Source organism: Chelonia mydas, chromosome 1 (assembly GCF_015237465.2).
Source record: "Chelonia mydas isolate rCheMyd1 chromosome 1, rCheMyd1.pri.v2, whole genome shotgun sequence".
Classification (NCBI taxonomy): Eukaryota; Metazoa; Chordata; order Testudines; family Cheloniidae; genus Chelonia; species Chelonia mydas.
Window position 1 is genome coordinate 323,104,922 of NC_057849.1, and position 15,642 is coordinate 323,120,563.

At 39.7% G+C, this 15,642-nt stretch overlaps 1 protein-coding gene across 2 annotated transcripts in view; it reads left to right on the forward strand.

The window, feature by feature from the left end:
- The window catches only part of RELN (reelin), a 463,371-nt gene that overhangs the window by 395,706 nt on the left and 52,023 nt on the right, over positions 1–15,642 (forward strand). For both annotated transcript variants that reach the window (XM_037889192.2, XM_037889193.2), the window contains exons 38-43: positions 2,593–2,775; positions 5,856–6,027; positions 6,124–6,226; positions 8,836–9,065; positions 13,083–13,303; positions 14,671–14,818. In XM_037889192.2, the coding sequence (XP_037745120.1) occupies positions 2,593–2,775; positions 5,856–6,027; positions 6,124–6,226; positions 8,836–9,065; positions 13,083–13,303; positions 14,671–14,818 (1,057 nt within the window). The remainder of the gene's footprint in view (positions 1–2,592; positions 2,776–5,855; positions 6,028–6,123; positions 6,227–8,835; positions 9,066–13,082; positions 13,304–14,670; positions 14,819–15,642) is intronic.

Here is a 15,642-nt window from a genome sequence, read left to right on the forward strand (position 1 = left end):
TTTGCAGGAACTCAAATACAAAACTGCAGAACTACTAACTGTGGTATGTAACTTATCACCTAAATCAGCCTCTGTGCCAGATGACGGCTGATATCTAATGTAACAACAATTTTTTAAAAAGACTCCAGAGGTAAGCCTAAATTTAGTACCAGGCAAATGGGTTGAATATATAGTGAAGTACAGAATTATCAGACACATAGATGAACATGATATTTTGGGGAAAAGTCAACATGGTTTTTGTAAAGGGAAATCATGCCTCACCAATTTGTTAGAATTCTTTGGGGAGTCAACAAACGTGGACAAGGATGATCCAGTGGATATAGTATATTTGGACTTTCAGAAAGCCTTTGACAAGGTCCCTCACCAAAGGCTCTTAAACAAAGTAAGGAATCATAGGATAAGAGGGAAGGTCCTCTCATATATGGATCAGCAACAGGTTACAAGAGGAAACAAAGGATGGGAATAAATGGTCAATTTTCACAATAGACAGAGGTAAATATCAGGATCCTCAATTATCTGTACTGGGACCAGTGCTGTTCAGCATATTCATAAATGATCTGGAAAAAAGGGTAAACAATGAGGTGGCATAGTTAGAAGATTATTCAAATGTATACAAGTTAGTTAAGTACAAAGCAGACTGTGAAGAGTTACAAAGGGATCTCACAGACTGGGCATCAAAATGGCAGATGAAATTCAGTGTTGATAAATGCAAAGTAATGCACATTTGAAAACATAACCCCAACTATACATACAAAATGGTGGGGTCTAAATTTAGTTACTGCTCAAGAAAGATATCTTGGAGTCATCATGGATTCTTCTCTGACAACATCTGCCAATGTGCAGCAGCAGTCAAAAAAAAAAACATAATGTTGGAGCCATTAGGAAAGGGCTAGATAATAAAACGGAAAATATCATAATACCACTATATAAATCCAGAGTATGTCCACACCTTGAATACTGCACACAGTTCTGGTCATGCCATCTCAAAAAACGTATATTAGAATTGGAAAAAGTACAGAGAAGGGCAACAAAAATGATTAGAGGTATGGAACAGCCTCCATGTGGGGAGAGACTGAAGAACTGGAACTGGAACTGTTCAACCTGAAAAAGAGATGACTGAGGAGAGAAATGACAGAGGTATATAAAATCATGAATGGTGTGGAAAAAGTGAATAAGGAAATGTTATTTACCCCTTTATATAACATAGGAACCAGAGGTCACCCAATGAAATTCACAGGCAGCAGGTTTCGAACAAACATAAGAAAGTACTTCTTCACACAACACACAGTCAACATGTGGAACTCATTGCCAAGGGATGTTGTGAAGGCCAAAACTATAACTTGGTTCAAAAAAGGATTAGATAAGTTCCTAAAGGATAGATCCATCAATGGCGATTAGCCAAGATGGTCAGGGATACAGCCTGATGCTCTGTGTGTCCCTAAACCTCTGACTGCCAGAAGCTGGAACTGGAAGATAAGGGGTGGATCGCTCAATAAATTGCCCTGTTCTGTTCACTACCTCTGAAACATCTGGTACTGGCCACTGTCAGGAGACAGGATACTGGACTAGTTGAACCATTGGTCTGACCCATTATGGCCATTCTTATGTTCTTATGAAGGAAGGATGGTCTTGTGTTTAAGGGTCAGGTCTGGTAGTCAAGAGGCTTGAGTTTTACTCTTGGATCAGCCACAGAATTCCTGGCCTAGATTGAAGGTGCAAAGCATTATTTTTTTTCATTAAAACTTATAAGTAAATACCTACTGATCATTCAATCAGTAAAACAACTCACATGAATAAAGTTGCTGACATGATTGCTTGTAGGACTAGCTTGTAAATGCTTGAGGACGAGGACTGTCTGCCCAATAGGTGTGGATGTTGTGGGTACTACTATAACACAGGTGATAATACTAATAATTTGTGATACTATGAGATACTATGATACTGTGTTGATATAATCTGTGGTACTATAAACAAATATTGATTTGTTGAAAAATGGTTGTTGTTTTGTAGGAAAGGAAATGGTTTGCCTGAAATAAAAAATGATAATGCTGAGATTGCTTTGGGTCTAAATAAATTAACTATTATTATGTATATCATTAATATTCTTGTAAAAGCAGCAAAGAGTCCTGTGGCACCTTATAGACTAACAGACGTATTGGAGCATAAGCTTTCGTGGGTGAATACCCACTTCGTCGGATGCATGTCCGATGAAGTGGGTATTCACCCACGAAAGCTCATGCTCCAATACGTCTGTTAGTCTATAAGGTGCCACAGGACTCTTTGCCGCTTTTACAGATCCAAACTAACACGGCTACCCCTCTGATGATTAATATGCATGCAAATTTAACCCTTACATCAGTAGCATTTTCCAGAGTCCCATCCAGGTGAATGCTTAAGAGGATGCATACATACAGTATGTGTATTACCTGCCAACAGTTAAAGTTGTTATAAAAAAACAGTGATGCATAATGTAAAAATCTGTAATAAAAGTACGAGTAGCCTAATTACATTTAAATATGAATATATGTTTATAAAGTAGTGTTTCTTGCAAATCAGATTATAATGAACGTAAATGTATTCACTTTTCTGTAGGTACCCCAGAGAGGTCTCATTCCATTCTGCTACAATACTCCATCAACGGTGGCATCACTTGGCATCTAATAGATGAGTTTTACTTCACTCAAACTACTGATGTTCTCTTCATTAACGTTCCACTACCATACACTGTGGAAACCAATTCTACACGTTTCAGGCTCTGGCAACCTTACAACAATGGTAAAGATGATAAATACACGTTATCCCAAATACATGCTTACATAATTATATTTCTGAAGTTGTTTTGGCTAAATAATAATCAGGACTCTCAATCTTGTACAGTATTCTGTTATAATTATATACAGGATGTTTAATACTCAAATTTCAAGTTTTTTGGACTTGATTTGCTAGACATTACAATACCATTACATTTGCACTTTTTATGCATGCAGTTTCCATAATACTGGTGGATGTTTTAAAATAAAAGTATGTAATTTAATATCACTGGGACTAGTTGCATAAAATTAGCTGGATTAGGTCTTTAGGGGAGTTTAGAAATGTAATCTATAAAATTAAATTTGTTGAGGTCTATCTCATTATTCTTAATGGGCCTGATTGTCATTTACACTAAGCACCCTTTACATGATTCTGGCTGTGTAGACAGGGTCATTGGTGTAAATGACAATCAGGCCCAATATGCCCTAGAAGGCATTAAAAGCAGAATAAGAAAAATATACTTCGTGTGTAATCTGCTAGTTAAAGTAGAAAGGTAAACTTCAAAGCAATATATAAATCCAAAGGGATGTTGTCTGTTCCTACTGAGTTTAGGATATACATCTGATGAAGAAGAAATATCTTCGTAACCCCACAAAGGATTCATAACGTGATGTTGACATCAAAGCACTGAAAAATTCTAGTGATAATTTAAACACAATAATACAACAATTGTTTTATTTCAGGTGGTTTGGTTTCTTGCTTATATACAGCTTTTTGTTATTTCTAGCTCACGATTGGTTGGTTTAACTATCTCAAAGCCAATTCAGACCCAGTCCTAATAATCCTCCCCCAAAAAGAAAAGGAGGACTTGTGGCACTTTAGAGACTAACAAATTTATTTGAGCATAAGCTTTCGTGAGCTACAGCTCACTTCATCGGATGCATCTTGCTGGTGGACTTCCCTCAAATGTTTAATGACATCCTCCCTTTCAGACAGTATCCTGAAATAGGAAACATCCTAGAGAGAAGGCCCTGCAGCCTCCTGTCTGATAACATCAAGCATAATTGTGGATTATCTAGAAAGAGGCAATTATGCAAAAGAGCCATCCTACCCAGCTCAAAAGCATGGAAATGTGTACACAAGAAACAAAGAAAGTAGGCCATACTTACAGGATGGGAGACTCTATCCTGGGAAGCAGTGACTCTGAAAAAGACTTGGGAGTCATGATGGGTCATCAGTTGAACACAAGCTTCCAGTGCAACATGATGGCCTAAAAGCTAATTCAATCCTTGGATGCATAAATAGGGGAATTTCAAGTAGGAGTAGAGACATTATTTTTCCTCTGTATTTGCCATTGGTGTGATTGATGCTGGAATACTGTGTTCAGTTGTGCTGTCCATGGTTCAAGAAGGATGCTGATAAATTGGAGAGAGTTAAGAAAAGAGCACAAGAATGATTAGATTAGAAAACATGCCTTAAAGTAACAGTGGCAAGGAGCTCAATTTATTTAGCTTAACAAAGAGAAGGTTAAGAGGCGACTTGTTTATATCTGTAAGTACCTGCATCAGGAACAAATATTTAATAATGGGCTCTTCAATCTAGCAGAGAAAGGTATAACGCAATCCAACAGCTGGAAGTTGAAGCTAGACAAATTCAGACTGGCAATAAGGCATACATTTTTAACAGTGAGAGTAATTAACCAGTGGAACAATTTATCAAAGGTTGTGGTGTTTTAAATCAAGATTGGGTGTTTCTTGTAAAAGATATGCTTGAGGAATTCTTTTGTGGAAGTTCTGAGGTCTGTGTTATACAGGAGGTCAGATTAGACGATCACAATGATACCCTCTAGCCTTGGAATCTAAAAATCTGTTAATCATAATTAAGGCTGTGAGTCTTTCACAGGGTCACGGAAGTCATGGATTCCATGACTTTCCAGAACCTCCATGACTTCCGCAGCTGCAGCGCTGGTGCGGCTGACCCCAGGGCTGCCTGAGCAGCTGGAGCAGCCCTGGGGCCAGCCGCACCAGTTGCTGCTTCAGCAGCCCCAGGCAGTTGGTCCCAGCTGCTGCCCCGGAGCAGCAGTGGCACCCCAGGCTGCCTCCCGCCTCCCTCCCCCCCCGCCCCCGCCAGCAGCAGTGATGACAGCATCCTGGGCCACCCTCCCCCTCTCCCCCAGCAGCAGCAGCTGCAGGGCCCTGGACCGCCCCTGCCCAGAGGATCAGCAGCAGCAGCGGGACCCCGGGCCGCCCCCTGCCCAGAGCAGCAGCGGTGATGGTGGGGCCTTGGGCTGCCCCTCCGCTCAGGAGCAGCGGCGGGGCCCCAGGACGTCCCCTCCCAGGAGCAGCAGCGACCACCAGAGCGTCCCCTCCCCCTGGCCCCAGAATAGCAGCGTCCGCTAGAGCACCCCCTCTTCCCCAGCATCTAAGATTTAGTTAGGGGTATTTTTAGTAAAAGTCATGGACAGGTCTCTGACCATGACTTTTTGTTTATTGCCCATGACCTGTCCACGACTTTTACTAAAAATACCCATGACTAAATCGTAGCCTTAATCATTACCTCTGTGGCATATCTGAGTTCCACCGCTTATTTGGGAGTATGGAGACTGCCACCAAAGTTTTCTTTCTCTCAAATGTGTGTTTATCTGACTAGGACTGAAGAGCTCTAAGTTGGCCCAGGGAGATTATTCAGTTCGGGTCACTTGTGACCCATCCACAAATTATACAGCTTAATCATCAGTTTTGACTTTTTGGACCTTTAACTCAATGATTTTTTTATTATAGCTTACTTTGCAAAGTAAATATGACTTTACTGAAAGATACTTGCAAAACCATTTTTCACACTTCAGTCAGTCATTACTTTTGTGGAGGTTTCTTATTTTGGAAGAATACTCTATGCTTAGGGGCAGATAGGGCCAGATCGTGGTGCCCTGATGCACCCTGATGAGTACTTTATCATGCATATGGCCCAGTGAAGTCAGTGGGACAGGATACTCATGAAAGCAGCTGTTCACCAATGCAGTGAGACTTTTGTACTCTAGCCCACAGTTATTTGTTCTCACTCTCTTCTCTAAAAGTTAACACAATACATTCTCCCTTTCTTCTTAGGTAAGAAAGAAGAAATCTGGATTATAGATGATTTCATTATTGATGGAAACAACCTAAAGAATTCTGTTATACTTCTGGATACGTTTGACTTTGGGCCTAAAGAGGATAACTGGCTTTTCTACCCTGGTGGTAATATTGGGCTTTATTGTCCGTATTCGTCAAAGGGAGCCCCGTACGTATTAAAAGAATCCACCTCTCAGCAATAAATTGGAAATAAATAGCCATCAAATAAACCAGACCTAAAATACCTCTTTCCTTTTTGTGGTAGGGAGGAAGATTCTGCTATGGTATTTGTTTCAAATGAAGTTGGAGAACATTCCATTACAACAAGGGAATTGAATGTGAATGAGAACACCATAATCCAGTTTGAGGTACTTATCCCCACAATGTTTTCTTACATGCGGAGTTTTAATCTTTCTTGACCTCATTTTGGCATTTTGTTTCCTCTCTGGTGTTTGCCCAATATAGAGATCTGTATAATTTTCCATAATTGTAAACTGTTTTATATGGTTTAACAGCTGTTAGCCATTCTTGTTGTGGATATGGCTAGCAGGCTTTTATCACATAGCTATGGAAAATTTCTCTCTCCAATTTTTCTCAGTTTTCTTGCAATTCTTTTAACTGCTTCTACATATATATTTATACTGAATGGTATAAATCAGTGGTGGGCAACCTGAAGCCTACGGGCCGCGTGCAGCCCGTCAAGGTAATCCGCTGGCAGGCTGCAAGACAGTTTGTTTACATTGACCGTCCTCAGGCACGGCCGCCCGCAGCTCCCAGTGGCTGCAGTTCACCGCTCCCGGCCAATGGGAGCTGCAGGAAGCTATATAATACAATATGTATATAGCATTTAGCAAAGTCATAGCACATTCCATCATTAAACAACAAATGATTTCGGCTTATAAACTGTTGCTGAAATGATACTTAGAGTATTCTAAGAAAATTAGATTTGGTTGTGTACTAATGCACATTTCAATTTGTCATGCAAGCAATTAATAAAATATTGAACACAAATTGTTTTCTATTTTAAGAAATGGATTGAAAGCCTGCACAACAAAAAAATGAGTTCACATTAAGATACTGCAAGTCTTCAGAGTGCTAACCTCAAAAGACGTACATGCATATTTTGGATCTGGTACAGGCATTGTATGAAAAATGTTAAATGCCTTCAGCTAAGGTTTTTGAGGATATTAGTATAAATGAAGCTATTATACATAATGCAGTAAAGTTTCAGTCTGTGTCTCAAGAGTACAAGAACTAGATCTAGTCAAGCATCTCTCTTAATTTCCAGATGGGTGGATTCTCTAGTTATAGTAGGTTGACAAGTCTCATGTGCACTGTGGACTGGAGCAATAAGGGAAGATTTATATATGGTGTGTTTTCAACATTTTACATAGTGCTGTGTGTCACTGGCTTTCGGAAATAATTTGTTTTAAGTTAAGAATCAGTATGTTAGAAATAAAACTACTATCCCTAAAAAGATAAGTGGAAACAAAGTATTTAAGTGGTTTTCATCTGTGCTTAGTATTTTGTCTGTAACGTGAGTTTTTACTTACGATATGGTAAATACAACGCAATATATTTTATTCTTGAGGGCCTCCTCATCCTACAAGTGTACCAACAACCCTGGTTCCATCTAGTCTTTTATGTCTTTATAACTGTCACCGTGGCATAAAAGGTTTAAAACTGCAAGCATATTTTTTACAAACACATGGGAGGCAGGAAATCAGATTATTTTACATTATGGGCATGCCAAAATATGTTTTAGGGTTTGTCTACACAGGGACACTTAGGAAGGTTAATCTGAATTAAAATTCACTCCCAAAAAGTGAATTAAATGAAACCACATTAAAGCCACTTTAATTCTAAATGAGAGCATCCACACAGGGGTTTAATGCAATTAAACTAATCCACTTTAAAGTCACACCTTTGCGTAATTCAGATTAGTTTTCCTAAATGTCCTATGTAGACAAGTCCTTAAGGTTTCAGATGTTTCACAAAACTATACATTACAATTTTCAGGATATTAGTAGGACTGTTGATTATATACAATTTCTAGTGTTCACTATGTCAGCGAGATCTCACAAGAACAGCAGGAGAGATTCTGGCGCTGCCAGACTCAAACTACACCTCTGGTTTGGCCTCAGATCCAAACCCTACCCTAGCCATAGATGTTTTGGACACTTCCTCCTAGGCCCCCACTGTTTTATATAAGCAAAAAAGAGAATACCAACTCTGAACAAAAGACTGGAATGATATAGTAAATGCCTTTAGGGATAATTTCTATAGTATAATTCTGTTCCGATAGTATAATTCCCTGGGACTCTGAGAGTAAAGAGAACCACAGTGAGGTTAGGGATCATTTAATCAACAATGAGTGTCTGCATATTTTGTTTGTTTTATTATCATTTCTATTTTTTAAAAATTCACATTTCTCTGCCATTGTGTCTAGTGCATTCTCTGACTAAGTACTGCCAGAGATGTTGCAAATTACTACAGCCATACTGCTAGGGACAGCAGGTCTATTGCTTTTTGCTTTTGTTTACTCAGATGGTTTTGCCTTATAGAAATATTTAATGCATCTAATTAATTTTTTATTAGTAGAATTTTTTTAAGATAGCCTGGATTGTGGCATGCCCTTCGATAGGTGGATGGTAGGGGAATGCACAAGAAACTTTCACCTTTTGTACACCCCACACAAAGGCAATCTCTGCCCTGAGGAGTTGGGACCACACACACACAGAGGCATACAGAGTATCAAGAGAAGGAGCAGCCTACAATATCTTAGAACATTGTACAGCCTGCAAAGTGCCCCCAGCACTCTGGGCTGCTCAAAGAGGGATTATGTCTCCCTGAGATGCAATCACTCCTTGAGCTCCCCCTGGGCAGTGAAGCTCTGCACCACACAAAATGCGGGTCAGCAGCTAAATGCCACATTTTGGCCCTCTGTAGTCTTCGTGATTTTATTTTTCTACTCTAGATCAATATTGGATGCACCACTGATAGCTCATCTGCAGACCCAGTGAAACTTGAATTCTCACGAGATCTAGGGGCAACCTGGCACCTGCTTCTTCCACTGTGCTACAGTAGTAGCAGCTATCTCAGCTCCTTATGCTCCACTGAGCATCATCCAAGCAGCACTTACTATGCTGGTACAGCTCAGGGCTGGAGAAGAGAGGTCATCCACTTTGGAAAACTGCACCTATGTGGGTAAGTGTCTGGCTTCTAGTTCTAGTAAGGTTTTTTCTGTATTTGAATTTGCTTTATTGAAACAGTAACCATCTCAGAAGAAATGGAGATGTTATGTCTCACCCTGAGTCACAGTTCTTTCCCTAGCTCACCCTTTTCCCCAAGGGGAAAGTAAAGTGTGCCAGCAATTCATCTGGCACAGATTACTTCTGCCACTATGCTGGTTCAGATCTCATGGTTGGCGTGTTGCACAGGGAGCAAAGCTTCCACTATAGCTACTGCCTGCCCTTCTCTGCCCACTTGTGCAAGGTGGGGTGGAGGAAGTAGCACCCTTGTGAAGCCTACTGTCCCTCCTGTTACTCCTGGGGGAATTCTGTGCCAAAAAGTTAAAAATTCTGCACACAGTATTTTAAAATTCTGCATATTTTATTTGTCAAAATAACTCAATATAAACATGCCAGTTTCAATTATTTTGGTAATTTATTTCAAAATACCTGTCAGCAAGTATGTCTCTAATAATACAGACAACAAAAAAAATTTCCCCAAGGAATAGAGAATTAAAGAAAGCCTTATGACAACCCAGTTCCTGTTTCTCTGTTATGCTTTTGTTGGGCGCCTCTGTCTGGGTATGTTACATGCCAGCTGGGCACATTTTGGGGGAAAACTCTGTCTCTCCAGTCTGAGACACCAACACCCCTCCTCTTCTCACAGAGCCCAGCCATGGGGCACCCCCCGCCAGCCCAGACATCCACACCCACTACTCCTGAGAGCCCAGGAATCCAGAAAAAGAAACAGTCTGATGCTGGGTCCTGGGCTTGTACAGAGTTTCCTGCAATGCATGTTACCTCCTTCCTTCAGGATGAGCTGGGAACCACAGCTGCTCGGAATCCTCCAGCTCCCACTCCTTCTCTCTCCCCTCTCCCCCACCCCGGCAGTGTCCTGTATTTGCGAGCTGTAGAGATGGGCTCTGTTTGGGTCCTGCAACCCCTAGTCGTGGCCAGCAGCTCTGCAGCACCAATTCGGCAGGGGAAAATGAAATTCTGCTCAGAACATTAATACTGGACAAATTCTGCATTGTGCAGTGGTGCAGAATTCCCCCAGGAGTATCCTGTTCACAAACCATCAATCCACATAGCTCAAGCCAGGGGTAGGGATCTTACAACCTCAGTCACCCATCATCCAGATAATAAGCCCCATATTTTGTCTTGAACAATGGCTAATGTTTGGATACTTCACAGGAGTATGTAAATGCTTAATAATATAACTAAGCATACATTACTGCACTCTTGAAGGAAGTGTCCCTTTGGTCCCAGCCAGTTATCATTTTATGCCTTGAAGCATAAAGATTGATAGTCCCTGGAATTATAGCCCAGTTACTGTAGTATACCTGCAGATACTTTTCTTATTCATCTACATGTCTGATTCTATTTTAAAGCTTACTAAAGTATTTGTGATCCACTTATATTGGGAATATTACTACAGACAAAAGGAGCCTGAATAGTAAAGTCAGTGTTAAATGGCCAACATCTTTTTAGGTGCAGGGCTTTCTAAATGCTCCTACTGTGGATTTGTACAGCAGAAGGAGGTCTGCTGTAATTCACCTAGTGTGTTCTTGCATAAAGGTTGAAATGAGCATTTCCTCAGAAGATACAGAGTATTGTGAAACTAAGCCTTACAATCAGTTAATCAAAGAACTTCTTGTAGTTCCCATTTCAGGACAAGTGAAATAGTCATAAATATCTGGCAAAGAAAAGTAATTTCTGTTCATAGGCTTTTTAATACATATTATTTTAAATGTAAAACAGTATAATCGCCTTTGTCAGAGAAACCTCCAACTATTATTCTCAATACAGTTCACCCAAAGGAGAGCTTCTCAGTTCTCACCCTGGATTAAATTGTGACCTGTATATGAGTGAAAATAAACTGTATAACTGCAGGCTGGATTTCTGGATCTGCCGTGGGTAATGGCCATCCCATTAAACAATTGACCTCATTGTGGTGCTGGAATTAGGAGAGTCCTATCCTATGTAATATAATAAAATAGAACCGATTTTGAAAAACATTGATGTTTAGTAATTAAACAAAATGTTTAATTTTTAGGCATAAGCATTTTGTTTTTATGACTAACACGTGAAGCACAGAAAAGTCCTCAGCAGCTCATCTGTCCCAGATTTGCCTGACTCTTTCCCCAAGCTCTGATCCCTCCCTTCCAACCAGAGATCTGAACATACATATTCCCAGGTCATTTGCCCTCCCACAAACCTGCCAAATAGATCCCACCTGACCCCTCCCTTTCTGGGTCTCTCTCATTTTCCTGCCCTCCAGGCTGATGGCCAGTCCAGCTTCCTGTCAGTTCCTTTCCCAATCGTGTAGGCATGCACCCCACCTTGAATAGCTGGGTCATAAATCGGCAGCAAGAAAATGGGTTTCGTGGGGAGTAGTGCATGTTGTGAATTTCTGTCACCAAGGAGGTGAGATGGGATTTGCTCCAGGCAGAATCCCAACATCCAGATATCTTCCTAAAGCTCAGGACTAGCTCCCCTAGACCGAGCCACCTGTTTTACTCTAAAAACAGACATTCTCTCATCCACCTGCACTTTCTGGAGTTTAAACCAATATTAAAGCAATTTGAAGACATTTTTATCTCTTACATTAGGCTCCCTCTGTCAGAAATCAATGTGCTTCCTCAGCAGATGGGCACCTCTAGCAGTAAACTAAGAATAGCCAGTTGCAGATGCATACTCTGGGTGAAATCCGGGCCCCAGCAAAGTGAATGGCAAAACTCCCACTGAATTCAGTGGGGCCAGAATTTCACCCTCGGTTTCAAACATATGTCACATTTTATTCATAGTAAAAAGTATTCCTGGGTTTTTTTTGAATTTTCATGTTGGTGGGTTGAGCAAATTGGATGGAATTTTCATTTTAAAAATTAGTCTAGAACACTCCTTGGATACTCTGCAGTTGTGTCTCAGAAGATAAGTGAGGAGGCAATAAAGTCAATTCATTTTACTGACTACAGGAGGAATTATTATTGGCTCCCTTTCTATGAATCAGTTGTTGGTAATTTCACCATCAACCAGCCATCTCCTATTCTCTGAATCACTCCCCAAAATTGCTATACAGTGGGAAATAAAAGCCAAAGTACCTGTGTACCAGTCATGTACTACTGTTTATGCAGCTGATTCAGCAGCTGAATTTAGAAATAGTTTAGAAGGGTATATATTAAAGAAAGTCCACAACATAGTTAAATGCTTCTTCCTTATCATACTGCTTCTTCCTTATCATATCATTCTGTTTTCTCTCTCCTTTTCAAGGTTTTCTCATTTTTGAGGGAAGGGGCAGGGAGTGATTTTAAATTATTCTCTCAAGAGCAGTTTTCTGCTTGTTTAATTTGTTCCCCCTCCTTCCCTTGGTCTGTTATTATTTATATGCAGCACAGATGTGCATAGCACTTAGAAGACAGATTAAAAATGACAGGTCCACACCCCCAAGAAGTTTACAATTTAAATTAACATCTTGCAACATGAATTTTTTTTTAGGATTAAATAGTATAAAGCCAAGTTGACTATGTGTTGACATGTCATATCATTTCTTCTTTCCATCTAATTTAGGGCAAGATTGTGCCGCCCTTATCCCATAACTAGTTTCATTGAAATCAGTGTGATTAATTGTGAAGTAAGATACCATCCAACATGAGCAAGGGTGGTACAATCTGGTTCTAAGTCTGTAAATTAAAGGTAAAGGAAAACCATCCAAGTCCAGCCCCTCCCCCTCAAAAAATTGGTGGTCTGAGGGATGATTTAAGTCCATAAATAAGTTTTTTAAGTAATGTAACTGGTGGATCAAGCCCTTCTGTTTTCCTGTAAATATATCTGTGTTGAATGAGTAGCAGGATGTATTGAATATTGAAGGTAGTGGCTATATCTTTCCATTTTTAGGACAAACTTAGTAAGAATATTAGTTCTAGCAAAAAGCACATTGTAATTTCATATGCGACTAATTATTGTTTGACCTGGACATACTATGTACCTGTTTCAGATCAGTAAGATTCAGATGGTACCAGGGATTTTATCCTGCTGGGTCCCAACCAGTGACTTGGGCCATTGACAATGTATACATTGGCCCACAATGTGAAGAGATGTGTAATGGGCATGGCAGCTGTGTCAATGGAACTAAGTGTATCTGTGATCCAGGGTACTCTGGGCCAACCTGTAAAATAAGCACCATGAATTCAGACTTTCTCAAGGACGATTTTGAAGGTATCTCTTTTTTGTATGAACTCTTCATAGTGATTTTTAGCTACTATCTTTCAAAGAACCTAAGAGATCAGACTTCTTATGGCCAAATCCTGCTGACCTTCCTCATTCACGTTAGTCCCAATTACATCAGTGTGACTGTTCACATGAGTGAAGTGATCAGGATTTGAGCCTTAAACAACATTTATGATCATTTGATGATTCCTACAGTATTTATCTAGACACCTTTTTCTATTTACTGACCTATGACAACAGCAACATACATTCTGCACCAAAATGGATGCATGATTCTATGATTCCAAAACTCTACATCTAGAGAAGCACTTCATTTTATCCTAGTAATGAGCACATGGAATTTCTAGCAAGGAATAGCTCTTAAGTTAAATCACTGAAAGTTGTGAATACATAGTTAAAATGAATATTTTGTCTGGTTTTGAAGTAATTTTACTTTTAGTTCATCCTCTCAGATAAATAGAATAATAGAGAATGGGATGAACAGTTTGACTAGTGGCAGAGGATTGTTCTGCCACACAGGGAATCTGAAGTAAAGTCCTAAGTATTTCAAAGTTCCTCAGCCTTTGAAAACCAGACCATACCTCTCAGCTTCCTGACACTGATAGAAGAGGCACAGAACTTCCAAATGGGAGGCACCAACCCCTGAAATGAGGGGCACAAAGCAACACTTTCAATACATTGGAACTCTCCATTGCTACCCACACTACTTCCATTTCCACCAATGTCACTGCATTGCCACCTAATCTCCCTTGTATGCCAGTTTCCTCTGACACACAAATGGTGGTAAATGAGGGCTGCAGCTGAGCAGACAAAGCAGATTAAGGAGCCATGGTGGATAGAGCAGCAGGAGAAAGAAGTTCATGTCACATTCCTCAAAACCCCTCACTCCCCACAACAAAAAGTAAAGTATAAGCTACTCTGTAAACAAACATAACTGAAAGTACTAATTTTGGACAAAATAGTGTCTTTGAGTCAAATTCCTCCCATAATACTTGTAATTATTTATTTCAAACTGAACTAACTGCTAACTGCAGCTTGGACATGACACTGAGCTGTTTCCTTACATGGTTGGGTATTTTTATGCAATCCAAATAAAAGCAGAGGAACGCAGTCAGAAGCTCCTTTGACTGAATGGAGATGAAAACCATAAGCTTCAGAGTTATGTTTTTATATTTTAGTAAGTTTTGTTCCGTAGCAGTTTTCCAGGAAACATGTTGGGGGTCAAAAAGTTCTGGTACAAATATTTGTTCACTCTGAACATAATGATTTAGATAACTTACTTCTTTTGGAAATAACACTGTTGTAACAGGAGTGCTTCAGGGTAAATCCTAAAAATATATGTACTGTGCACTCAGGTCAGCTAGAGTCTGATAGATTCTTGATGGTGAGTGGTGGAAAACCATCTAGGAAATGTGGTATCCTGTCCGGAGGAAACAACCTCTTCTTTAATGAAGAAGGCTTGCGTATGCTGATGGCTCGAGACCTGGATTTGTCACAGGCGAGGTAATACAGTTTTAAAACTTTCAAGATTCCACTGAGAGAATAGTTAAACTATTCTTTATATTATACTTCTGTGATGAAAGCAAATTTGTATAACTATGTCAGGGCATATCCTATAGTCCTTACTCAGGCAAAACTCCTATTTAAGTCAATGGGAATTCCCATTTAAGTCAAGGGTCATTTTCCAAGAGTGAGGACTGCAGGATCTGAAACAACATGATGGGTAGTTTATTCATGTGGACAATAATATGTTCATTTCTCAAATGCATAACGTGAAATTTGTTGTATGTCAGACACTCTGCTTCTCTTACAGTTTTGTTGTATCATGAATCATTGTTGAAGTAGGAGTTGCCATCATAGCCATTGTATTCATCATCATATAATTCATTCATTTTCTGAAGCTTAATTTCTTCTTATTGCACACATTTGTTTCCAATAATTCACTGACAAATTCCAGTCAAGCTTGTCACCAGCTATACTGAGCACAGTTATATAAAAAAAACATTTTAAATGTATTTAGAGATTATGGCCTGCAGAGGACGTATTTGGTAGCACGACATGTCTAAAATATTAAACAACTGGGGGGGGGGGAGTTAAACCAAAGCAAAATGAAGCTGTGTCCTAATTGTTTGCAAACCACTGAACAGTCATTGTCTTTTGACTTATTCATTATCTTAGCCTATTATCCTTAATACTATTTTACCTCTGAAATGTTGCATTTTTCCACAGATTTATTCACTGACCCTTAGTAAACACACAACTCCTAATGCAAGACTTATTTAACACTACATAAAGCACTTTTTAACATGCACTTTATCTCTTTTTGG